The 27539-nt window shown below is 37.8% G+C and overlaps 1 protein-coding gene across 1 annotated transcript in view; it reads left to right on the top strand.

Moving 5' to 3' along the window:
• Positions 1–27539, top strand: part of DLG2 (discs large MAGUK scaffold protein 2) — a 963673-nt gene that overhangs the window by 8306 nt on the left and 927828 nt on the right. The window contains exon 3 of the mRNA XM_056503649.1: positions 9336–9467. Coding sequence (XP_056359624.1) covers positions 9336–9467 — 132 coding nt within the window. The remainder of the gene's footprint in view (positions 1–9335; positions 9468–27539) is intronic.

Below are 27539 nucleotides of genomic sequence, written 5' to 3' on the forward strand. Positions count from 1 at the left end.
TACATCAAGTTCCACTAGTTTTGTGTCTTGCATTCAATTAGATTGTAAGCTCTTCAAAGCAGGGCACTCTGATAATTTTGCACTGTTAAGATGTCAATTTACATTTATTCAGCTGTATAAATAAGAGGTTTTCATTTGGTGCTATGTCATTTTGAGGGTTTGTGGATTCATTTTTCATTCTGTCTTCATATTTGCATTATTGATTTCACATTAACATTTGTACACCTAGATTTTAACATTGTGACACTTGAAAGGCAGAAGCAAGAAGGTCAGGTGAAGTTACTTGTAATTGCAAAGTGTCTGTAGTTTTGGAAGGAGTCTCAAGGCCCCAGAATCTGCTCATTCTGTTGTCTGAAATGCAAACAGGTCACCTGTGTAGCCAGGTCACCAAACTGGAGCAAGGATTGCTAATGCACAGGTCCCACATTGACTTCAACATACCTGGGGAAAGAGAACTCATTGGAAAAAAGGAGTGGCCCTGGTGTGATGAGCAGCTGATATCAGCAGTTGTTTAGCCCTTTTGTGGTCTCCTGAGGAAAAGTGATGTGGTGGAAGGAATTCAGGTGCCAGAGTGAGCCTCTGATAAGGACTGGACTCTTCCTTATGGTAAAGTGTGATACATAAGATTAACAGGTTATACACTAAATACTGAGTATTTTTTCAATATTTAGTTGTAATTTACAGGTAGGGATGAGTAGAGAAAACATATCTGTGGGATTGAAGGGGTCAGATAGTCCCATCTGGGGGCACTGAAGCAGGAATGTAGCTTGGTTTTTGGGATACTTTCTGATAAAAAGAAATACTGGAGTAAAGTTTGTGAGCTTATGCTGAGCCAGTTCCTGATCTTTATATAATTATCCTATTCCTTGTGTAATTGCAGTTAGTCAAGTTTAAGGAATTATATTTAAAACTAAACAATGTGTGACGATGGCATTTTACCAGAACAGAAGTGTGGTTATATGTTGTAAAATCAAGTGTGAAGTTACATGGACAACAAGGTTACATTGAACTAATCAACACTGATAAGTGAAATTTTTCTTAGTTTTCCGTATTGTTAGTTAGACAAAAAGTCTGATTCTTAACAAATAGGCAAAAAAAAGAAGAACCCATCACTTCTCTGACTGGTTGTGTGTGTGTGTTGTGTTTCATAAAGCTGACAGTTTTTCTGTCCAGCTCCATCTGCCAATCAGTGTTCCTGTATCATTACTGGGCATCCAGCCTGAGTTTATAGGTTGTGTGTTAAGATAAATTTAATTCTAGAAAAGAGAATAAGAAACTTTGAGAATGTCAAAAGTATACAAAAGTTGCAGAGGCTGGAACTGTGAAAAAGGACACTGAGCAGGGAAGGGACATGACAAATCAAACAAGTGTAGAAGAGGCTGTAAAGGGAATAATGGTGATTTGCTTTTCACATTGACATCTGGAGAACAAGTAGTTGTCCTTTTATAACAAAAAATATTTATTTTTTTAATGTAGTAGGAAAAAACCACTAGAACCTTAAAATACTGAAGTCAGATGGTGAAGGATCTTGTGGATGTTGTAGGAGGTTACCAGTGCAATTAGATGCCATCTGGGTGTAAGCCTGGGTCCTTCTGCACAGCAGGGAGAAAAACTGAAAACCTCATAGGGCTCCTCCAGGCTCTCTGTGTCTGTCTGTTCTGTTTCTCAGAGAGTTCAGCTGACACATCATAACATAATTCCTGCCTTTCAAAGCAATCTGACTTGCAGAACATTTAGCCCTCTGCGTTGTATCGTCTGCTCAAATCAATATTCTGGAACAAGAGACTGCTGAGCAACTTCTGCGGTTCCGTGGCAGGCTTTCCCATGAGCTGTGTGGGGCACAGAGACCTGGAATAATACAACTGCATGGTAACACTGTTCAGTGCAAAGCTACCTGTCCTCATTACTTCAGTTTTCCTTGGCATTTGGATATCTGGTTTCCCCTTAATATACCTGGGCATGTAATACTGCCTTGTTCTGAGAAATTTACTGTTGTACTTGCATAGCTGTTCTTACAGTCTGTCTGGCCCATTTCTTGTCTGCCAGCAGCATCATGGTATAAAATAACACTGCTTCACGAGGGAACCGTTCCTAAATCCGTGTTCTGAAGGAAAGCAGTTGTGCAGAGAATTCACCAAGGCTACAGTTAGTTTAGGAATGTCACAATTTTTACAGTTAATGGGGAGCAAGGGCAACTCAGAATGCAACTTGAAATATCATTCCTTGAAAGACTCTCCACTTGCCCAAGATTCATCTCCACAGGCCATGTGTTGGCCTCCTCTGTGTGCCAATCTGGTTGCTAAAAGCTGAGACCCCAGAAACAGGCTTGCCTGGTAATCCCTTCAATGATTACCCCCCTCCTTTTTCTGCCCCCTTGTTTTCCCTAGCAGGACAGAAGATGGGTTTATGTGCCATGCATATCCTGAGGAGCTGTTATTTTTAACCCTTTTGCTTGTTTGTTGTGAGTGCTCACCACACTGGGTGATTGTCACATACGTCATGCCTTATGCTTCCTCAAGGTTGTATAACCCATATGCTGCCTTTTCTGGGTGCCTGTTTAAAGTCCTCTTACAGAGATGAAGGGCCCAGATGCTGGGAGCTTTCTGTTTTTTACACATATTCTCTGTCTGCTTTCTCTCTGTGCAGTCTTCTGGGTTAATTTGTGTCTCATATTGATGTTTATATGTAAATATTTTATGATTATCACTTGTCTAATAGCTCTTAAGTCCTTTGAACCATGGGAGCTTACAGCTTGTGTTTTTCTCAACCATCGTAGTGTACTGTTTCTTGAATTTCATTCTTAAATTTAACTGGCTTTCTACTCTTTTCCTCTATGGGTACTGATTATTGTCCATTAGCAGTATTTATTCCTTTGTGTTTGCTGTTCTGTGTGAAGATCAGGGAAGGTAAATGAGTTACTGGTAGTTTTGACTTGGATCAGTCCCGAGGCAGGTTGCCTGGAAATTTCTTACCCTCCTGCTGATCTGTAACAACTCATTTTATTTTTTGTGATTTCTAGACCATAGAATCAAATCAATGGAGGCAGGGAACAGTGTTTGCTCCTCTTTTGGTTATCTAAATGAAGGTGTGAACTCTCCAAAATGAAAGTAGTTTTTGAGATCCTTTTCTTCTAAAGTTACCAAAGATCACTGAGAACACTTCCTTGCTCCCTTTCCTGGGTCTCTGGTTCCATTTCACACTTCTATTTTGGCACCATTTTTTTTGTCCACCGTTCTTCATGCCTTTTCCTGCTTCAATGCCCTACATTTTCCCAATTCTGGTTCCCAAAAACCTGTAAAGTGAAATGTGTTGGCGTTTTCTTCTTTTAAAATTCACCTCTACAACAGAATTTGCAAGTCAGAAGATAATTGAAATCCCTTTTAGAAAAAAGCAGATTAAAAAAAAAAAAGAAAAAAGAAAAAAGAAAAAAGAGAAATTGAAATCAAAACACCCCTTCATCTTATCAATTCAATTAGGATTAGATCTCAACTAATGTTAAACATCTCTCACCAATGAAACCTTATTTTTCATTTAACTTAACATTTTTCCATCCTGTTGCACCCCAAAAAATATTTTCATTCAAAAACTCTGATGGAGGGAAGGAAAGAAAGGAAGGGAAGGAAATGTAAATGTGTTTCTAAACTTAGCAAGAGGCTGTGGTAGTGTTGGTTCACTGAGAGGCAGTGGCTGCCTGATACTCCCTTGTGCTGGTGCAGGGCGCTGTTAACCAGCTGACTCTGATTTCTTTCACATGCAAGGCAGAACTTGCTGAGTTTGGAATTGTATTTTCATTTTTTTTCTCTCCATCCTCTGAGAGATGCAGAGAAAAAAACTACCTTGCTTTGTACCAGGAGTTGAATGACAGGATCATACTCCCAAGGAAAGCAGCAGCAGCAGGTCTCAGCAGATTGAGGGTGTTCACAGCACAACAGTTTGAGTGAAAAATCAGTAACTGATTCTGGCCAGTTACATATATGGGTCCATATACAGTTCAGCCTGTATGACATTGCTGTGGCCAGAAGGAGATAAAATGGCTTGAAAATAGCCATATATTCATACATATGGCCTTAGCAGCATCTCCTTGAGTTACGTGGTGCTTCCATTATCTGCTCCTTTGGTTTGTGCCAGCATCATTCAATAAACCCTGGATTGAAAATGGAGCTTCTTGGAGACTGGTTTTTGAATAATTTTTATCTTTCTCATATAGTTTAAATTAATCCTGCTAGTCAAACCTGTTCCTAATTACTTATTGAAGTTCATGGATATACTTATCTTCAGGTGTAATGTGTTCAGTTCATCTGAAAGATAAATGGTGTGCATAAAGACCTGGGACATAGTTAAGAAATTTGTTTCTGGTTTCAGTCCTATGGTGTGGTGTGTGACCTGCCATGTGCAGGCATGGCTATGTCATCCTCAGTCCCGTATGAAGGTATAAAAACTTTTTAAACAGAACTGCCCACACCAGCAGAGCTGCAGATGCTTCAACTCTACGAGGACCCTACTGTAAATGCTGCAGTGAGTATAGTGTCTCCTTGCCTACATGGAGTTTCAAAATGATTCTAAAAATGTGCTTGGAAAACATGAGAGCATAGAAAAAACACCAGCAGGGGAGGGGAATCCTGCTTCAAGGAACTGGTTGGTATTGCACGTGGCATCCAGGTCTCAGATGTGGACCCTGAGAAGCAGATAGAATTGAATTTGACGTCATTTTAGCAAAGTAGATTATTAAATTATTGCGGTATTAATTTAAGTACACATAACTATAAAATTTAGTCTTTCATATGTGCGGTTTACATTTTAAGAGCAATGCTTTAGGAAACAATTTATTGTTGAGAATTTAATTTCTCGTGATATATAGTGCACCTTACTCTGTTTGTGCTTGGATCTATGGCTTCATTTCTTTTTGACAGTATCCCCAGAAAAACCTTTTGTCTATAAGATATACTGAAGTGACATTTTGTAAAAATATAACTTGGATTTTCCTATACATTTTTTTTATTTGTACCATCTGATGTATAAGCATTGCCCCAACAGATTATTTTACTCCATAGCATAAATCTCTACTTTCTTAACTTTAAAAATCAACATCACAGAAAAGTCTGTACAGTGAGGGTACTACAAAGTGTGGCATATTCTGTAATGATCTCATCTAGAATAATAACCCCAAGGAAAGGATTTGCCTCTTCATTGATTCTTGCATAGCATACATAAAGCAGAGCCTCATTCTGTAGAAGAAAAATTGAGTAATTCCTTGTGTGATAAAAACTTTAGATTGAAAGGGGAAGGAAGTTTTCTGAGGGAGTGCAGTAAACAGAGTTACTGCTCTTTAGTTTTGTGTCAGTATTACATACCTCTGATTTGCTGTATTGTAGCAATAACCCGTTCCCTGATTGGTAACATAAACCACAAACACTCCTGAACTGCTTAAAAGGTTATGGAGCGATAAAACAGTAAAATTTAGAGAATTGTAAGTTAGTTTGGGTTAACTGATAATTTCTTGGACAAGATCCTGTAGGACTGTATTATTCCTTAAGATTTTTTTCTTACAATTGTATTATGATGTTTTGAGTATGATTTATTTAAACAAAACAATAATGCAATTACTGGCTATAAGAATATAATTTTTTGTAGGGCTGTATCTACTGAATAATTCCTTGTCAAAGTCATCTTCAAAGCCAATAGCATCAATTTAAAAATAGTATCATAAAATACAAAGAAGCAGTAAAAAAAATTAAATCTATGTCCAGCAGGCCTCATGGGACACAGCTGATGCTGACTTTTCAGTGGTCTTTTGTTCACAGACAAAGGACCTACTCAGGCTTCACACAGAGGCCCACCTCTTGGGATATTAAATTGTGTGTTCAGTGGCTTTCTTGTCTTGCTTGAATTTGGTTTTGGTATCAAAACTGGAGAACAGTGATACCATAGAACAAAAATTTTTTGGTTGCATTTCTGATATACTCTGTAAGGTGCAGGACTTTTTTTGGCTGCTATAAATTAACTGTGTGCTTTGTTGAATGCCATAAATGCATACAGTGATCCAGTCCCTCGTGAAAGCCACCAATCTCTCATTCTTCTCGATGAAAAGAATGTGTGGGAATTCAGATTCAGAAACTTCCAGTTAATTGGGTGACAGGGAATGTGGTTCTTATTTGACTATTGTGCTGCAGTCCATGCAGTCCATTCTTGCCACCAGATAGTACTTAAGCTTTGTAGCTGCAAAAGAAAAAATCTGGATGTCCTCATCTGTTTTGGGTATGACTGGGAGCTGACAATTATTATTATTCTGGGGAGAATACCGAGCATTTTTCAGCTGTGCCATTTTATTACATTATTTCCTATTGCTCTGTGTTGTGCAGAGGTAGGAATGTACTGTGCTGGTGTTGAATAGGATCATGCTCCAACATGCTGAATACTGTCAAATCCATATGAAGATCTAGTTCTGAGTAATTTCTAACCATGAGAGTTCATCAAGAGGGGAGAATGTTATTTTTTGAAAGCCTAATCTGGTGACAAATTGACTGGAGATTCAAGTAGTCTCCATAAATCCCTTGGCTTTTCAGGAATGCTCCAGTAGTAATGGTTGCACGGCCCCCCTCCCCAACATGCTGAAATACTCTTGGTCAGGATATGCCTGGGCATCCTGATTGGATCACCCAGGTACACTGCTGCCAAGTGAGATTGTGCAGGAAAAGGATGCAGCTCCAAGCTGGAGCTTAGGAATGGAGTAACAATTAATGTATCCTATTAAAGCTAGTGAGGAAAATTAGGCAGGGAGATGATTACTTTATCTGGGATTTAGATTTAGCACTAGAACTGTGCTCTGTTGCTGGTTGTTCAGTTTGTAGAGTTTAGGACTCTTCTGGGGTCAAAAAAAGGTAGATTTTTTGCATCTTCATGAACTGAAATGTAGTATTTCAAGTGAAAATAAAAACTGCTCATCCCCAATGGATGTTAACATCATTGTTTTTAAAATATAAACTGTACACTTTAGGAAAGGAATGATTAATGCAAGTCACTAAGAAAGAGGGAATGGTATCCCTGGTGTGGAAGAGGCATTCACAACCCATTTTTGTAATTTCTCAGTCCACTCTTAAAATGTGTCCTCAGTACCGGATACTTTGCAGTAGTTTTCCACCATTCTGCAGCTTCACTTTAATATAAATACCCATGGATGCATAACACATGCAGATCTGTACTTGGAATTACTGATTCCAACCCATGCTTTAAGTTACAGCCTATTTTATTGAGGGTGGTCAGAATGTTCAGTGTATCAATAAAAGTACAGGTGTCTCAGGTGGGTCAGGCAGTCATGATATCAGTAAAAATGTATGATGTAGTTGGGGTTTTAAAGGCAAAAGAAGCTGAGCTCATATGCAGAAGTAGTTTTTTGAACCCAACCATATCCCAAATGGATCCAGAGCTTTGTTTCAAGGCTATATTTTTGGTTTGGATGATTTGATGGGAGCCCAGCCCAATTATTGTGATGTGGCCTTTAAATAAGCTCATCTCTCTCTCTCTCTCTCTCTCCATGGGCCATAAGTGGTCTTAAGTGCAATTGCCTAATTCTTACCGGCCTCAAAACAACTCTCATAGAAAGAAGGGATTCCTCTTGGAGACCCCCTCAAGGTGGGATGAAAGCAGAAAATTGTCAGGTCTTCCATTGTAATGGCTAGACTGCTGTAAAATGTTCCCTAATCTTCCTATCTATGTGATATGTTCATAAGGTTGGACTCAATGCTCTTAGAGGTCTTTCCCAACTTTAATGAGGCTATTTATTTATGTATGTGTCTGTGCACATATGAAAAACATTTAAATAAAATTCCTTTTTATTCATTGTTTTTCATTTCTCTGATAAAATACTTGTAACCAGCTAGAATTTCTGAGAGGAGAAAGGAAAAAAAAAACATTGCATCTTTTTAAATTTTAATGATTGATTAAAATGTTCCCCTTTTAAAATTTGAGAATGTAATCAGGTTACAGAATTCAATGTATTCTGTAATGAATGAATACATGTCTCTGCCCCAGTGTGAACTCATCTGGTTGTCACATCCCAAGGCCTGTATTACAGGGAGTCATCAAGATCCTGAAGAAAGACAGTCAAACTTTATATAGTGAAAAAGAAGCTTTCTTTTAGTTCTTTAGTAAAAAAGAATTATAAAAGCAATCTTTTTTTGCCCTTCCAAGCATTTCACACTACTTTGTTGAAGTTAGTCTAACCAGAGGAATCTGACCTTCTCGTAGTAATGAAACTTGCATTGAACTCTAATGGAAGAAGTTCAAATTGGGGAACTTGCTTTTAATTATTAATTTGGGGTTTTTTTTAGTGTCTGGGAATCTTACTGAAAATTTGGTGGCAATACAATTGCAAAAGCACATGCAGATATCTCAGTGTCATACATATGTTTGTGTGCATTTCTGGAATCTAGTTGGGATGGGGAGAAAGACAGATGAAGTCTGATTCTCCAGGTTCCTCTATTTTTCTTCTCTGTAAGATGGCGATGTTTGGATTTAATGCAATTTTACATGTCACTCATGCTCTTGGCAAGTGAATACAAAAAGATAATAGCAGCAGGAGAAACAGAGCTATGCTCCTCTGGGCTCTTACAGAAAGGCTGGATTGCTCTCTTTGAGCCAGCACATGGATGAAAGTCTGCTATCAAAGCCTCATTTACCAAAGAGGTAGATAGCAATTTTATGTATTGAGGGAGTAGAAAAAAACGGCCTCACTCTTGGACACCTGCCTTTCAGATACACATTTGTCAGTCAGAGAACAGAGAACTGAGTGCTGCAGATGCAAAGCAAACACTTTCATGTCTTCTCTGAGTATGTTTTAAGGCCAGTTTTCCTGCATGGGTATCCATAATGGTTATTGTCTATAATTTTGTAGCTTCTGCAAGTTGTAATTTGGTCCAGGCCCCATGCCTTCCAGATGGCTTTGGATAAATGGAAGTTGAGCACTTGTTATAGATGCTATTCCAAAGATCATTTTCCCGTATGCATATGCAGTCTTGCATATGTTGTTCATGACATACAGCTAATGACAGAAAGCAATAACATCACCATCCCTGGAAGTGTTCCAAAGGCATGTGGATGTGGCACCTGGGGACATGGTTTGCTGGGGAACATGGTGGTTCTGGTTTAAAAGTTGGACTCGATGATCTTGTCGATGTTTTCCAAGCATAGTGATTTTATGATTCTATAAACATTTGCTGCAAATGTTCCCTATATGTGTGCACAATGCCTCTCAAAATGCATAGTTAACATTTGAGCATTTAGATACTTTTCAGAGCCAAGAAAGACATTGTTGTGCTTTTTTGTTTTTGTTTTTTTAGATACTGACCGAGCTTTAGTGCTGCTGGAAGAATATTGCAAAAAACTACGGAAGCCAGAAGAGCAACAACTGAAAAAAGCCATCAGAAAGGTGATGGGCATCTTTAAGAGCAGCTTGTTTCAGGCACTTCTAGGTAGGTACTAATGGTTAATACTAGGTGCACTCTCTTGGAGGCCAGAGCAAGGTCAGACCTAGTAACTTTCTTAATAGTCACTATTTACTTTGTGTTTATGGTGAAAAGCATGTTGAGATGATCCTTACAGGTTCTCTGAGCAGAAGCTCATTGTCCTGATATTTCAAAGGTATATTCTTACAGAGAAAGAAAGTAACAGAAACCTAATACAAGTTAAGGTATTGAATAGTTACTCCTAAACCTTGCTGCTTTTCTTTATTTAATGGAAGATAAAAATCAGAGTAGGATATAACTGTTTATGCAAAGGTGAAGATAAAGTCATCTCCACAGGTAAATGGCCAAAGTTTATTCATTTCACTGGCACCAAGTAGCATTGAAAATCTTTGTGTTTTTTGAATTATGTTGTGAAAAGTGTCAGCAGAAAAACTCAAAAGTAAGTTAAGAAAATTTCTCCAGGAGACAGTTTGGCAGAATGTTCCCATTCATGTGTTGTTGCAATGTTCAAACAGATGTTTCACTCAGTCTTTCTTCCACTTACTTGAAAATCCCCATTTCACCTTGTACATAATGTTAAAATCAAGTGCTTATTGTTGCGGAGCTTATGTAAAGCAATCTCCATGAGTTATACATAATGTTTCCAAGGTCATGAACATACCTGTTTGCCTTGGCATTCCTGCTGTTCCTTGTGCTGTGCCTGAGCTGCCAGTCATGGGAAGTGCTGACTGTAACTGAGCATCTCCTTTGCTCTACCTCTCTGTCCTCTTGCTCGCATTGCATGGCCCTTCCTTCACACATATCTACATTTTGTGAGAAACTCATCTCAAGGGTGCATTTCCTAACACAAATTATGTTTGTGAAGGCACACATGCCTTCAGCTTATGGCTGTTTGAAGCCAGAGTGCTCCTTGCGGAGCCACAGTCAAGACCAGTTATGGAAAAATTTTGATTATATGTCATAAAAGTGGAAGCACATCAATAATGCATTATTACTGTGAAAACAATAGAGGTCTGGGACCAGTTTCATTTCTGTAATTTCTGTAGCATTTGTGGAAAATTTGTATTACCAGTCTCTAACATTTCCTGCAGAATTAATTAATGTTAGTGCTGTTTTACTTGTAACTTTTCTGAACTTCTTTAAAGCGATTAGCTTTATTTTATAAACTCTACATAATTCTAATTTATCTGTATGCTTTAAAAGAGGAAATAGATTAATAATTTAATTTACCAAATAGTTGTAAATAGATTTAGAAAATAAAAAAGGTTGGACCTTCCCATATTGTTTTTATGAAGGTGACTATGGATATAGAAATGTGTATTGAAGAAATACATCAGTCACAAAAGTTACATTAGCTATACATTTACTTCTGCACTACTTGGAAGCAGTGAGAATACTTCAGAGTATTTTAACAACGTGTGCTTTGTGTCTGGCTGCACTACAATATCCGTTGATGTATTATACATGTTAGAAATAAAAAAGTGATTATAGCTACAATAAGGTTGAATCCAAAGAAGAACTCACATCTTTTGATTGCTACAATAACAAATTGAGGACTATGGTGTTACAGAAGTTAGCATTTTAATTTGTGGGCCTTTAGATGTCTTTTCCTCCTTGAATGCTTTCTTTTGTAGAAGAGATTTGGGAATTGCGAGACGTGTTCAAAGTATTTCATTATTACATTTGGTTTGTTACTTGGTTGGTCTAGATTCTGGAACAATACTAAAGAGGGATCTCTCCTCCATGAGAGGAGACATCCCAAACATTTTAAATGTGGTAGATGATGTTATTAAGCAATCAATAATGAGATTCTTGCCTAATTAGTATTTAAAAAGACCCTCACTTCCGTAACATCTGTTTTAGCTTCATGGTGTAGTTTTACTAATCACCTATAAATCAGACCACCACACAAAGGAATACCTGAGGCAGAGTTTCTGGTCTCCTTTTAAGTTCTGTACTCCTAATGTTCCTTTGTCTTTTATATTTACAGAATGTCTAATGGTCTTGAAAGTGTCCCATTTTTCTGTTCCTGATCTTAATGAGAGTTAATTTTTAGAGTCTGAGAGTTCATTGCTTTCCAAAACCCTCTGATTTATAGCTGTCAAATGTTGATTTTATCCAGAATGATTGACCTTTCAAATATTTACGCTGTAACTACTAAAGAAAAATGTGATTTTTTTTTTTTTTTGTACAGAATTCTTAACCTGGATGCAGAGGTGCACATTCTTACCAGAAATAAAATTAACATAATTTTATGTGCCAAATTCAGTTTTGTAGGTCCCACAGCTTCAGTGGAATTTGCTTCCTTTACAAATAAATTCATCCATTGTAACCATCTCTGTCCTTTAAGTGTGGGTTCAATTCTTATTAACTTCCAAAAGGCTTTGAAAATCTGTCAGATGTCTTAAATTGAGTATAACAAGAACAGGTAAAGAAAAATAATAAGAGTCACTTTTCAAATCGAGTGTCATCTAGTTCCTTTTATTCTCAAATTTATGCTTGTATGATTATGCTGATTTGATTCAGCCATCTTTGAACTTCATTCCTCAATGTGTGTGTGTCTATTTTTATCTTCAATGTGTTTCATAAATATTAAATGTGGACTACTGAACAGTGGGGTAACATAAGAGAAAGGAAGATTCAATATTTTTCTTGTGTATATTCTACACATGCAAGAAACCACTATCATGTAAGGAAAAGTTCTGTAAGTTATTTACAGAAGGATTATTGAAGGATTGTCCTTTTACATTTTAATTTTGGTTCAAAAGCATGCCTTTCTCCCTTTGGGCTGTTCTTGTTGCTGAACTTCTTGCTGGAATGGCTGTGTTCAGTGACAGCTGAGTTAGTTGCTAAGAGGAACATTTTCAAAGTGACATGTGGAACTGCAGTCTCTGGTGTTCCCATTTACACTCCAGTGGCCCAAACACAATGCTTTGAAAATCCAGCCCTAAGAGGAAGAAGGAGGAGAAACTCTTCAGAAAGAGCATGCAAGGGAAAGAACATGAATTTAAATATTGACATTACTCTTAAGTTAGTTCTAGATTTCTTTCACCCAAAGGATTTTACCCATTCTTCTATGGGCAGCAAGAAGTTATGCTGTTGTTAGGGCTCTGTAAGGATTTTTTTTTTTTTTTTTTTTTTTTTGTAAGGTCTTCTATCCCTTCTAACCCTTCTATGTAGGGTTATCTAGCTAGCTGATAATAAAATCACAAGGTTCTCTTAAATTGTAGCACATGTGCTGATGTAAACATTTTTAAAAGCCTGCAAGGAAGAGGAAATGAAACCTCCAGAAATCAAAATGCCTTATTTGTGGGATTGTCTCATAATGGGGCATCTTGGAGACATCATGCTGTGATAAAAAAGGGAAATCATGAAAGAGTAATAATACATCCAGTCATCCAGATGTGTCAAAGCAAGCAAACATTTTTTGTTCCAGTCCTGTTCTTTAGGAAACTTAATAAATTTTAATAATGCTGTACATAGTTTAGTACAATTTATTTCGAGAAACCTCTGCTATATATTTGTCTAACCTTCATTTCATTTAGAAAAGTGCATGATTCCACAGCTTAGAGTGGCTCTGTGGAATGAGAATGGATAAAAGAGGTTTATGTCAGGACTGTTTGGGTTTTTTTGTAGATACATCTCTATAAAACATCATTTTGTTTCTAGTAGGAATTAAAGTGCCACAAATAACTTTAATCATCTTATGCAGTATTAGGTAAAAACTAATCTCAAGAGGTTTTTCTAAAATTCAGATAAACCCAATCTGCAGTTGGTGACGTATTTCCTGAGGACTTTGAAACCATGTCTTACGGGTTTTTTTCTCATGCTTGCGTAACTTTGCCTGAATTTTTAAATGCCGTATTTACAATTAAAATCTCCATCACTTTTTGTTTGGTTTTTTTTTTTTCTAAATGGTATTGTACCATTTCTGCAAAATAATGCAGATGTTCTAAAACTGCTCATCTCAAAAATGGCTGCAGTAAATGTTACTGTTACAGAATTTACTCATCATCTGTGTCACAGAAGGCTCTTAGAGACTTAGTACAATGTTACATTTCCCATTAGCTGGTTTTTTAGACTCTTCCTCATCCAGCTGACTTTTCAATAAAACTTGTTATAACAATCCATTTAAAAAGAGTGATCATGTCTTTTAAACCGAGTCAAAAAGGAAGTCAGATGATTTTTCTGCAATCACATATTACTCTTCTTTAAAAAGATTGTGTAAATGAAATGGAAGCATAATTCAATAGTGTTACATTAGTCTCCAGAATTGCAGAGATCTAGATAAATCTTGTATTCTTCCATGTTACTAGAAGGTGCCTACTACAGATAGGGTATATAAAGAGGACATTTCAGAGATCCAAAGCAAATTTCCCTTTGGTTTAATTATTCTAGGACATGTGTATCTAGTAAAAATAGCATAGTCTTGAGAAATGCAAGTATTTATTATAGCTAGCATGAAGCAAGCCATGAGTTTGATTTCCTATGGGTTTGTCTTAGTTTGATTGACCTCAGTGTCTACAAAGTTGTGAGGTGAGACTGACAGTTCTCTTGCACTTTGGACTGTGGTTAAATTTCTGGATAGTTTAAATATGAAAAAAACTGGAGAGGAACCAATCATAGGAGTAATGATGGAATGTTGGAATATGTCACTGTCATAAAAAGAAAACTCTAAGAATGAAAAATGAGGAATATTTTGATAGGCATATCCAGGCATGTCAATTAAGAATAATGATGAAAAATATCCCCCACATTATGTCAGCTTTAATGCTGAGAAGAATGATGATACTGTTGACCATAAGAGAAGAAGAAAATATAGGAGATTAGTAGGAAGACAAGGAAGACAGCGAGCTGTTTTCTGGTCATCTCAGGCTGTTTCACCCACAGTAACAACACTGAATTTCTCAGGTGTTAATCCAGTGCAGCCAAGCCTGTGCCCAGCCCAGGGACATTAAGCAATCCTCTTGCTCAGGGCCTGCATCCACCATTCATGATGTCAAAGAATAAAACCTCTGAGTTTGCTTGCCTGATCATGTGTTGGGGTGATTCTCACAGAGATTTATATTCAGACCTTGTCTGACTGAGAAATACAGATTCTTCTATAGCTGTGTCTAAAAATATTGAAACCCTCTCTGATTATTAAAAATGTCGAGGAGCAAAAGAAATGTGCAAAACCTCTTCAGTGCTCTGTCACATTTGAGAGATGCTCAAATGACATCTCTGACAATGGGGAAGCCTGTTATTACTCTGCACAGAGTCCTACTTTCCCAAACTGGCATCTTTCTTTGTTGCAGCATAAATTACAGCAGAACTGAAATTTAAATTCAAGGGCAGCTTTTGTTTTGCCTGAAGACAGCTGCAGCTGCTTTTATTCTTGAAGTCCAATTCTCTTAGTAAGCAAATTTTTTGCTTTCTCTCGAAAGAGCTAAAGGTAGTGCTCAATCTTTGGGATGGTTTGAAACTGTGTGATCTTTTTTTAATAGCTGGGGGTTGGATTGCAGCCAGCTGGAGAAGCTAACCCTTGCAATTCTCCAGTGAAAGTCTGGTCACAAGGAGTGGACCATTTGTTAAAAAGAAAGAAAAAAGGCAGATCTGTTGTAAATGGTTTCTAGTGGATTTTGGCCCACTGCTGTTTTTCCTTCCATGGCAGAGCAATTTCTCCTGCATTATTATAATTTCTCTCAGTCTCTTTCAATTCCCCCCAACCCATGGTGCCTGTGGATCCTTTGGAGGAAATAAGCCTTCTTTGCTTCTATCAGGTTGCATTGACAGGGGGCAGAGGGTCCAAATTTAGCTGGTGAGAGCTGGCAGCTGGATGCACATGGAGAAAGAAGACAGGGATCATGTTGCTATAGAGGAATTGGAGTGAAGATACCCAGGGAGAGGAGTTTCACACAATGGGTCTGATTGGAGTGGACCACTGGTATCCTCAGTGGAGATCACCTATTCCAACCTCCCCCCTCAAGTGGGGTTTCCTAGAGCATGTCAGTCAGTCAGAATTGTGTTCAGATGGCTTTTGCATATCTCCAGCCTCCCTGGGCAACCTCTGTGTTTCACTGAAGTCTGAAATGTTACCCAGATTTTCTTAGCTGTGTCAGTGATGGAGGAGCTGAAATATTTCTCAGAATTGCTTTAGTCTTTGGGACTTAGTGGCTATTAAGGTGATGTCTTACTGGTTAGAGATGAGCAGAGAGAGCCAGGGCATGCTTCTTGCTGGGCCAGTCTGGTGATGTGAATAGCCAGCTTCTTAATATTAAAGCTATTTCCCACCTTGAGGAAAGGTGTGTGCAAAGATACAGGAATCTTGCATGGGTACCCTGAATGAGTTTTCATTTGAAAGAACTTAAATATTAGAAGCTTGTGAATTACTAGGAAGGACCTCAACCCAAACCCAAAGCTCTGCTACCTCTTGCATTTATGGGAGTGGATCTGTTGAACTCTGATAAATAGAAGATCCCAGCCCAAGTCCATATCTGGATTCTCAGCCTGTCTGAGTACAAGAAGAAACCGATTACAGCAGTGATACAACCTGGGTAATACATAATCACATGTAATCCTAATGCAACCCTCTGCTCCTGTTTTGCTGCCTTTTAACCCATGAACGATAACATTTACATCTCAGACAAGGAATTCAGAACCCTTGGGGACTTTTGTGATTTGAAATGCAAAAGCTGTGCATTAGAAATAAACCATTTTTAATATGAGCAATGTGATATGTGTTGAGGTTTTTGGTTTTCAATATCCAGCAAGGAATAAAAGCTGATTTTTGTTTCTTTAGGGTTTGATTTTTCTGGTTTGGTTTGGTTTGGTTTGGTTTTTTTGGGTTTTTTTTGAGTGCATCTTGGCCATATGGATTCTGTGTATAATTAGAATTAATAAAATGCAGTTGCAGCAGCTGTTACTGTGTGGCTGCTGTCCCAATGTGAAGCTTTTCTTTCTCTTTCCATTAAATAGGGATAGCCTTTTATTGTTGGTTTGTGATGAGAGCTAGAGACAAATTATTGAGAGATTCATTTAGATAATTTGGTTTTATTGTGAATAATGCAGTTTCTTTTTTCAGAATGACAGAATATAAAAGAACAATGAGATAGATGATTTTCTTTTGGTGTTAAAGAAAGAAAGACTGGATTTATATCTTGCTAATGTAGTTTGTATATCTACTAATAAAATGGAAGAAAATAATCTGGAGCAAGCTGTTCCATCACTAATCCCAATGTTTATTTTTGACTCTAAAATAGCAGAGCTTTTTCTCCCCTGCTAATGTTTTGGTCTGCAGAGTCATTTTTGGCTAGACTGTGATGTGATTTTTGGTCAGTGAATATAACTTTTTTAAGAAATTGCATGGTAATTTTGAAATCACTGAAACATTTTAGCCTTGAAGAGTGTTGTACTTTTTGTTTCTCAAAGCTGTTATAAATGAGCCAAGTTTATTGCCAGTGCCCCCACTGTGGATCTTTTGGAATTTCAGTACTCTTTTTACTTGACCCTGTGCTTCCAGTTTGTTGTGGCAGTCACTGAAAAATACTGATTGGAGTGATTTAAGTGCAATTGGGATTGAGCACTGGACAGTAAGGTGCATCAAAGTAGACAAGTTAATCTTAGATACATGTACCTGTATATATTTGTGACTATATCTATATCTATATATAGAATACTTGTATGAATTCATACATACATGTTGTGGCAGGTAACTGTGGATATCCTATTTATCTCATACTTCTGCTGTAGTTTGCTCAGGTATTATTCTGTCCTTGGGAGTTCTGTTGAATTTTAAAGTGTGCCTTGACAAGAAATGCTGCAGACTGTGTTGTTCATTCCCATTGCACGCTGATTCTGTTGTGAGGTCCATTTTCTGTGGTTATGTTCATGTTCTGTCACCCTGATCTGCCTCTGAGATAATTATGTGCCCTTTGCAAAGGAGACTGAAGTTATGTCTTTAATTTGTTCTTTCCTATCTTCATTTTGTTGTCATAGTTGTCTGGCTTTGAATATCTGCTGATATAGCTGATTAAGGCACCATTGTACAAAATCCCAGGCTTTAGAAACAGAAAATAGTTTTATAATAATCATCATTACATGTTGTTATGTTCCTTTATGTTATTTTGTGTTATGCTGAAAGGATGTGCTATTTCCAAATAATGTGGAAGAAGATAATTTGGTAAGTGATCAGAGGGCAGTGCTATAACTAAGCCAGTTTTGGTGAACAGAGTTCAATTCCTGTACATACACACAGTGTGATACCTCTTATTTATTTGACCTTAAACTTGTTTTCTTTAAAAATCCTGCTTCAATCAGTGTGCAGAAGGAGCAGGACTCAGTTCATGAGCCAGTATTTAATTCATTGCTTTCCCATCATTATTTACTCTGTGAGAGGTGGTACTGAAGCCCTGAGAAATAGAAATAAAAATATCTTCTTATTTTTGAGGCCTGATTGAAGACACTTCTGACTTGATACATCACCACATGCACCACTCTTCATATCTTACCACAGCTCCAGCTGTAACAGGGAGTGTCACCATTCCAGCAAGGCTGTCTCGTGTCTCATTTTGGGTACTTAAAACATGAGGATCATCTGATGGGTGATCATTTTCAAAAAATACTGTGTATGTGACTTTCTGATCTCAGTGAGACTATCAGTAGGAGTCAGGGGTAGGATCTAATTCCCAGGGTGGCATTTAATGCTCTTAAGCTAAAGAAACCCCAAGAAATCTTCTTATTGCTCTGAGCCTTTGAGCTCCTCAGATAAATGGTGCAAAGGTTGCTCAGGCAGCTTTCCCAGAGCAGGGCCATGCTGTATACTGAATCAAGTGTCAGAGCAGAGGGAAAAGTGATGTGTGACCATACACCTAAAGTGTAACACTTTCTACCTTTGGGAGTACCTTGGCAACCTTACCAGTGTTTTGGAGTTAATTTTTTCACAGTGATTTCCTAGACTTTAAGGATAGTAAAGAGAACTTCTCTTCACAATTTCCATTGTGTGATGGTATTAATAACATACATATTTTAAACAAGGTCAAAACTGTAAGACACTTCCACATGAGCCTTTGCTGTTTGAGCTTTTAGAGACGCTGATGCTACTGAAAGTGCTGCTTCCTTTCTCTTAGATCTGTTTTTTTATACCAATAGTTAGATGGTTTAGATGAACTAGATGATTTCTACTGCAAAATAAATGGAGTATCTTTCTATGCAGACAGTAAATAGACAGCAATAGAAATCCAACCTAATTACAGTGAGACAGAGGGATAGATGCAGGGTTGAAATGTTTTGTGGCTGTTTTGTCCCAAATCTTGCATTTTCTTGAGTTGTTTTTGATCTCCGGTTTTGAACTGAACTGTAACTTCATTCTTTTTCTTCTTTAACCTCTCAAACCAAATGAGTGTTCTGCTTTTATTTTTGTTATTGTTTCATACCAAGCCTGCCTTTTGAGGATTTAAAAGTAAGTTTTGGTATAGTAGACTGCATTTCTCACATTTGTTTAGTTGTGTTTAATATGAAGCAATTAATTTATGGTTTAAGTTTTGTACATGCAATGTGGGAGACTATACATATACTTTGAAAAAAGTATCTTTGAACTCTAATAAAAGTTGATGTAGTCTAACCCTTCCTCTAAGTAAAGTTTAGAGTGACATCTTGTGGTTACACTGATTTCAAATGTATGTATCTGTTGACATTATTTTATTTTATCCACAATGAGTGTGGTGTTTTCTGTTTCAAAATGTTCTGGATTGCTCCCCAGAAGTCTATAATGATTTCCACTATGGCTTTTGGGAGATCAGAGAAAACATTGCTGTGTGTCAGGGCCTGTAGGTATAGTTTATCTTTTACTACATGAAGTTTATCCCATGTACCTGTGTGTTTCCAGTGCTTTGAACTCCAATTCAAGATGTTTTAATGCTCTTCCAGCCATTTGGAATCTCTAAAGAAGTTTCAATTAGCCATAATGCCAAAGCAAGTGGGAGCACATCTCTCAGTAACATCTGTTTGTGCCAAATCATTAACTGTCCAAAGATTTGCTTAGGTTTAGGTAAAGATAAATATGTTCAGGAAGCTGGCATGAAGGGTTTGTCAACATAGGCATAGCCCATTTCAGCAGTAGTGTGCATGTATGCTTACTATGGATCACCCTCCAAGGTGTTGGGTGGGGTAACTGCACCACCACCAAACCATATCCCAATGCCTAGAAGACACTCAGACTACAGTTTTGTGCAGTTTATCTAAATTTAATACAAACCTTTTCAATGCCGGGTGGAGCTCCTTAAAGGAGCTGGGGAAACATGAGATTTGCTGTCACTTTTGGGAAGCCCTTTGCAGGGAAGCAGGAACAGTGGCCCTGCAGAGGGTTTTGGTAGGGGCCAGCAAATGTATTGCCTGATTCATGCTCTCAAATTAGCCAAAAAAAGGTCTTTTCCTATTCCTCAGCATTAAAGAGGAGAAAGATGGTGATAATCTGATAGTTCGAGTTATAACTATATAAAATGTTGATTAATGTAACCATGGAGCCCATCTGGCAGATTGAATACTTGATTGTAAAATTAACTGTCACTTTACCTTTCTAAGAAATAAATTCTTTTTAGGAGAATATACTCATTAATGCCTGTCAAGTGAACTAGCACTGCTCCATGGTACATCACTCATAACATGTGGCCACAGTTCTGATGTCGAGTCTTTTGATATTAGAGGCTGGATTCAGGAAAGGATTCTATGTTCATTAAACTTAGGTTTTTGTTGGAGGTACTTTGGTCATGTGAGGATGATTGATTTGATGTGCTGGCAATGTTAAGGAATTTTAGCTTTGAGGTAAAGCACAAAAGGAACATGAAATCCAAGAAGCCCAGTTCAATGATCCTAAAAGAGCCATCTGGTGACCTTATTTATTAATTTGATGAAAAAACAAAGACGTGACGTTTTCAATTAAGATGAATGTTTGGCTGCCCTGCCAGAATTGGTTTTGGTGGATAAGTAAGTACAAGTTAAGCTGATAATATAATCCTAATACTGAAACTGGAAGCACTGATGTAGATTGAGTGTAAAACAGAGCAAGTAACTTGGAGGGCCTCTCAGAGAGGGCTAGCCTGTAAAAATTATTTGAAGTAGGCAAAGTGTGTTTAAATGATATATTTACAGGGAGAATTCTGGAGATTTCCTTGGCAAAGTGCCTCCACCCATTCCAACAGAGACTATTTAAATAGTAAAGAAATTTATAGATAGTTAGGTACCAAACTAATGTTGATCTTTTTAAAATGCCTTCTCCTCTTGTTGCAGAAAGAAATGACTGGTGGTGATGTTTCACGGCAAAAGAAAGCTGTCTGCTCTTTGTTTCATTTCTGTTACACAGACAGCAATATCCTTGTTGCTCTTTTTGAATGGCTGCTTGCTGGATTTTGTCCTGCTATGAATCAGAATTTTCTCTAATAGTTTTCATCTGCCCAAGAAAGAATTTGGCTCTTCCTGCTGAGACAGCTGGATATTAAGTAGATTTTGCAATGGGAGACTGTAAAGAATCTGTTTCCCCATAATGCAGGATGAGAGGCTGAGATGACATTGTGCAAACCACAGTTTTTTTTCAAATTGTGTCTTCCATGTGGTGAATTTTTTGCACTGGCAGCAGATAACCCATTGGTGCATCCACCAAGAGAAATGGCAGGAACCCTGTGCTAGCTGATGACTATTGCTGCTGAGTGTGGTACCCCATATTGGATAGGATGTGTTGAAAATAAGGGCTCATCAGTTAGACAGTGTTTAGGTAGTGGAATAGGTGTTTGAGGTGTTTAATTATTGAATCCTCTGAACTCTAAACAGCTACTCATAGCCTGTTTCAGCAGCATAAAGCCAAAATCTTACTGTGCTGTGATCACTTATGTCACCTCTCTGACTTTGTCAGAATAAAAAGAAGATTCTAGCAATTCTGGCCCTGATTTTGTGCTAGAGTTCCCCTCACTACAGTTCAGAGATGACATGCTGCCTGCAAAGTCCTCCAGTATTATTAAAAGCCACAGCAAATTTAAATGTAAAGTGGAGGTGATGGAAGAACAAAATTACCTGTGGAGTTTGGGGGCCATTACTTAAATAATTGCTATCTACCTGTGTAAAACCCTCTGGGCTGCCTTTTGGATTAAGTATTCCTTACTGCTCTAAACCTCTTGTTTAATATTCACGTGTGTTGTTAAACAGCTGCTCTATCCTGTCCAAGAATAAAAAGGGGATGCATTTCAGTAGCAAACCAAATGATACTTAAATATATCCCTTGCCTACTTCTGAGCAGCAGTATGGGAGTTAATTAATATTTATCAAATGCACTAAAGTCCTTGAATGAGAAACACTGTGGTTGTGGAAAACATAGTTTGTTTATTTCAGGCTCTTACCTGGCCATTTTGACCATTTGCTAAATGCACTTGAGAGCAAGCACACAACTTGCTATAATGCTGACTTGATTTCTTTTCTTTAAATGGGAACAGAATCAGGACACACTTTCCAACAGTATAATAATTGCAGGAAATGTAGGTGCTCTACTTAACCTGAGGAAAAAAAAAAAAAAGAAAAAAGCTCTTCACTTAATTAGCTGCCTGGCATTTTGTAATGGTAATATAAAAAGGTTGTATTAACACAGTGCAATATAGAAAGACCTTGTTAGATTTTATTACATATTCTGCCTTGTAATTTATTATGATTAGAAAGCCTAATTCTTTTGCTTTTCTTGTAATTATAGAAAGGTGTTTATAAGCAGGAGTTCCAGCTGCTTTTCTGTATAGTCTCATTAGATGTGAAATTAGAAAGCTTTTTAGGCTGTTAATTTTTGCCCATTACACAGGGTGCATAAAGCATTCTGAAATGCATGTATTATGTGAGGTCAACATTATATTTTGTGAGTTGCTACAAGAGTTTACAGCAAGGACAATGAATCTTATAGATGTAGATGATCTTCAGAGAAAAGCCTCTTTAATTTGAAGACCACATTTTTGAAATCCTCCTCTGGAATAAATATTCCCTGTTCCATCAAAAACAATTATAGGTGTCTGTGTGTACAGTCTCCATTTGACATTTAGGAGTGTCTGGTGACAATGTCCATGCCTGAATAACACAAAAGCCTCCTGAGGAGTCCTGTCCTTGTGTGGTAGTGCCCAGCTGACCATTGCTCTGCTGGGACTTTTTTACAGATTGCAAAACCCAGCTGGTCAGAACAAAAGCTTTAGTGACTGACCCAAGACCTCACAGGACACTTGTGACTGGACACAGAGCTTAATTAAGGAATCCAAAGCTTACGTCACATCATGAGATCATCCTGATTTAGGCTGTCAGGCTCAAGTAATAATGGAAAGCATTGTCTGATTTCATTCTCTTGGAGAGAATTTAGGCCAGTCAAGGGCCTATTCTTATTCAGTTTTGTTATCTTTCTGTGGAAGATGGGATAGGATACCTACCTGGAGCAAAAGTGGGCCACAAAATGGCAGGCAGTAATTAGAAATCAGAGCATTTGCAAATAGGAGTAGACATTGAGCTATTACTGGTGCTAAAACTATTAATACTTATGTGTCTCTATATGTTGCATTGTTCATGATAAATTTTTACTTTTACAAATCTGTTAATTGCTGGAAATTATTTGTCTTGCAGTTTGGACAGATGAATGTCTGTTAGAGGATGGAGCTGCCATCTGTGAGACTTCTCACTGGCAGTCTTTGCTTTGGGAGGTACTTGCTTATAATGTGAAATCTGAATGATTATTGTGGAACAAACCAGTTTCATGAACTCTGATGCAAAAAAGATCAATATTTTAATGAGAATACAAAATCAAACCTGGATATTTTATTGAGGTTTTACTAAACTTGCCATTATTCTGACACTCTGTGAGTGAGAGTCCATTGATTTTATTTGTTCCCAGTCCTTAGTGCCTGTCTGGAGAGGAACTTTATATAAGGGCATGGAGTAATAGCACAAGGGGAAATTGCTTTTAACTGAAAGAGGGCACTTTGAACCACAGAATCACAGAATACACTGAGCTGGAATGGAGCCATTTGGATCATCAAGTCCAACTCCTGTCCCTGCACAGGACTATCCCCAAGAGACACACCAATTGTCCAAATTCTGTCAGGTTGGTGCTGTGACCAGTTCCCTGGGGAGCCTGTTCCAGTGCACGACCACCCTCTGGGTGAATAAGATTTTCCTAATAAGATTAACCTAAACCTCCCCTGACACAACAGTAGGCCATGCCCTCTGGTCACCAGAGGGAAGAGATCAGTGCCTGCCCCTCCTCTTCACTCTCAAGAGGAAGTTGTAACTGCAATGAGGTCTCCTCCAGGCTGAGCAAACCAAGTGCCCTCAGCCACCCCTCATATGGCTTCCTCTCAAGGCCTTTCAACATCTTTGTTGCCCTTCTTTGGATGCTCTCTAATAGTTTAATATCTTATATTGTGGTCACCAAAACAGCACAAATTATTCAAGGTTAGATTATATATTCTATATATCATTCAGAATTATATATTCTATAGAATACTATATTATATATAGTATATTATATGTTCTATTATATGATATTATCTATTATATGATTATATTATATGTTTTATATCTTATATAGAAACAAATTCTTTACCTTGAGGGTGATGAAGCACTGTAACAGGTTGCCCAGAGAAGTTTTGGATGTCTCATCCCTGGGAGTATTCATGGTTAGGCTGAATGGGGCTTTGAAAAACTTGGTCTAATGAAAGGTATCTCTGCTCATGGCAGCAGGGTTGAATTAGATGATCTTTAAGGTCCCTTCCAGCCCAAATGAATCTAGGATTCTGTGAGCTGGATTAGGAGCAGAGAAAAGCTTAGATAGATGTAACTAACACTGGTGCATTATCCACAAGCCCAGAAAAACAGAGTGAGATTCAATCCACATAATTTGCACCACAGATGAGATGGCTTTTAGAATTACAGTTATACCCCTAAATATAAGGGTATATGTCTTCAGGCAATAGAAAGAGATGATGCCTTTTGAAAGCAGAAGATCCTGTTTGAGCTGAGATGAGCTGGTTAGATTGGCTGAATTGTGCACTAAGAATCCAGCTAAACCAGAACAACAAAAAGAGCAAACATACAAGAATAGTGAAAACAATTACTGCTTAAAAACATGCTTTAAAAATTCTGTTTCTGGATTGAGCTGGATTTGTTTTTGAAAGATCTTTGTTTTTCAGACCAGGCAGTCCTGCAAGAGAAGGAACCTTTTTTTTTTTGCACCAGTTTCAGTATAGTTTACCTAAGGAATCTGAGCTGGAACACATATGAAGCACCAAGCCAAGAAAATCTGTCCTGTATGTGGTGCAAATGTTGCATATCAGAGGGAAGGACAAGATTGCTCAAAAGCTTTGTTGGTGATTAAGAGAGGTGTATGTGTGACAACCTAAGAATCCCAGTTGACACTCCACACACGTTAAAATGTATACATCTTTCATTAACTGCTTGTCTGGAACTATAACATTTGCTAGAGTAACCTAAAAACAGGACTGTAAATATTGGATAAGTACATGCAGTACTTTAATGAAATGAAGTAACTGCCAGGGCTCTTGGGAAGGGAAGGGACAAGCACTCTTTGTTCAGCTTTACAAAATGTATTGTTTATCATGTAGGGCTTTGTGGCTTGGGAATTACTACCAAGCCCCAGTTTCCCACTGGAGTACCTTTGTGTTATCTCTTAAGTCATTCATGACCTTTGCTGTCAAGATACTTTCTTCCTTTCAAGATTTAGTCAGAGGAGAAAATCAATCAAACAAGTTAGTGAATTTATACAAGAGGTTGTGAATTAGCAATCTTCACTACATTTTCAGCTTTGGCCTCTGCAGTTAAGATGAAAGGGTGGCATTTGTGCCTTTTTGGGAGTCTTGCCTCTTTTTTGATGTAATGCTCATCAGCCCAGGATGCCAACTGTCTCTTGAAGTAGCAGAATGGTGAGGGGTTTCCTTCAGCATTTACCTATAGAACTTAGTGTAGCGTTAGGATATATGGTGAAGGTCCATGTAATGAGGTTGTTCTTCCTTTGTACCCTGTTTTTCTGCAAGTTGTCTTTACTTTCACTAAAGAAAGGCCTAAGTAATGAGCTGTAATGGTGGTTTGTCAAACATCAGATTTGTGTTTGTGCTTGTAGCTTTGGGTATTGATTGTCAGGTGGTGAGGAGATAGATCTCTGGAGAAATGGGATGGGGTTGTGAGGGACAGTACAGTAATTATGCTGTAATAATGTTATGCCAGGTGCATTTTGCATTTAAATGAGAAGTTGGCATTAAATCAAAACAATCCTAGGTACTGGAGGATGTCTGGGTAAAAAAAAGGGCCAGTGCCTTTAACTTTTTCTAAGCAGTGTGGGTGATAAATAAATCATTAGAGAGAAAGACAAAGGATAGCTAGGACATGTATATACAGTTCTCAATGGTATAAATGCATAAATCCTGATTGAATTACAAATTTGAATAGACAAATACCCTCTAATAAGAATTGTATTAAATGGTTACAGTAGGTTTGTGAGATCACCTGGCAAAGTGGTCTCATTCAGCATCACCTTTAAGGATAAATAGAAGAACTGCAGGATTTCTCAGTCAGAATTCATATTCTGCAACATTTGCACTCAAAAAAATCAGATGTGAAAGTTTCTGAAAGAACCTTCCTTGAAACAAGACTTGTTTTACTGTATAAGGGAAATCCATGCTAAGCTCTGTCAAAGATTTGGAGACATGGATGTTCTTGAATAGAAATCTCTTCACAAAACTCAAAAGCATTTTTGTGGGATTGTGATTCATTCAAATTGTCAACTTCCTCCAGTGTCTTTATTGCCAGTCCTCATCATGTGTTTGAAAAAAACAGTAGCATAAGAATAGTAATGATAAAAAGGAAAATGTTATAGTTTGATGTAGTTATTGTGCAAAAGAGCCTCAGAGAGTATTACAATTCCTTTTCATTGCTTTCCCTGGAAGTCATTGGACATGAGAGGTATGATAGTCCTATATCTCAAACTCACTGCTCCTCATTTATTGCTATGTACTAAAACTGTACCATAATCTGCAATGTTTTTTCCCATAGCAAAAGATGTTTGAGAAGTGTTTGGCAAAGAAGAAAGTTTTGAGGAGTCCTTCACTAAACAATAAAGTTACAATAATTCCCAGCTAACACTTTTTTGCTTGGAAGTACAATTTCAATAGTGCAGTGAAATGACCTAAAGAATTTTCTGTATACAAGTTATACCTTTAGGGCTCACAATAGCACCAGGAGTGAATTTCAAACCTCTTGGGTGTGACTGCACAGCTGAGGGTGACAGAGTTTCTCTACTCCTTCTGAACTGGATAATGCTCTCATAAAGCAGAATCCAGTAAAGTGTGCAGAACTCATGTGGAAGCAATATACCCAAGTACTGGGGCTGAACAGATGGCTCACAAATGCAGAAGAAGCTGCAGTCAGCAGATTCTTAGTAGTTTGCTTCAAGTATGGTTACATGACAAAGTTACTGCACGGCAAGCAGGAGTATGGATTTCCAGCAAGTTTATGAACTGCCCATGTGCACACTCTCACTGTCCAACAAACCACTCTCAAAGAATGTGCTGACAGCTGAAATGTAGCTGGAAATGTCTTTATTAGTGAACTAACCTGGGAACACACGTATTCCCACACAGGAGACTCAATCATCTACATGTAAAATAGCTTGAATGATTTCTGACAAGGTTTTGGCCAGGATTCTTTCTAAGCATCCACAGCCCAGGGATCATCCCCATAAATCAGGCTGCTCTGTGCTGGAGGCTATAAGAGAATTTTCAAGTGTGAATCTAAGCTCAGCTCTAGAAGGTGATTCCAAGTGTGTGTAGTTGACATGGTGTACCTTGTGTACTGTGGATGTTGGGTGACATCTCTCAAGCACCATCAGAATATGCCTTCAGACTCTTCTTCAGATGTTTCAGGTTGTCCCTGTTGATCTTAGGGAAGTGTATCATCTTTTGTCTAGCCCAAATAATATGGCTGATAGCAGTCACTCACCAGCTTGTTCTTGTTACTAAATTTGACTACCACATCCAGGTAGATACAGTGACCTATAATAGCCTCTGTGGACAAATAAAT

This window comes from Oenanthe melanoleuca, chromosome 1, assembly GCF_029582105.1.
Source record: "Oenanthe melanoleuca isolate GR-GAL-2019-014 chromosome 1, OMel1.0, whole genome shotgun sequence".
NCBI lineage: Eukaryota > Metazoa > Chordata > Aves > Passeriformes > Muscicapidae > Oenanthe > Oenanthe melanoleuca.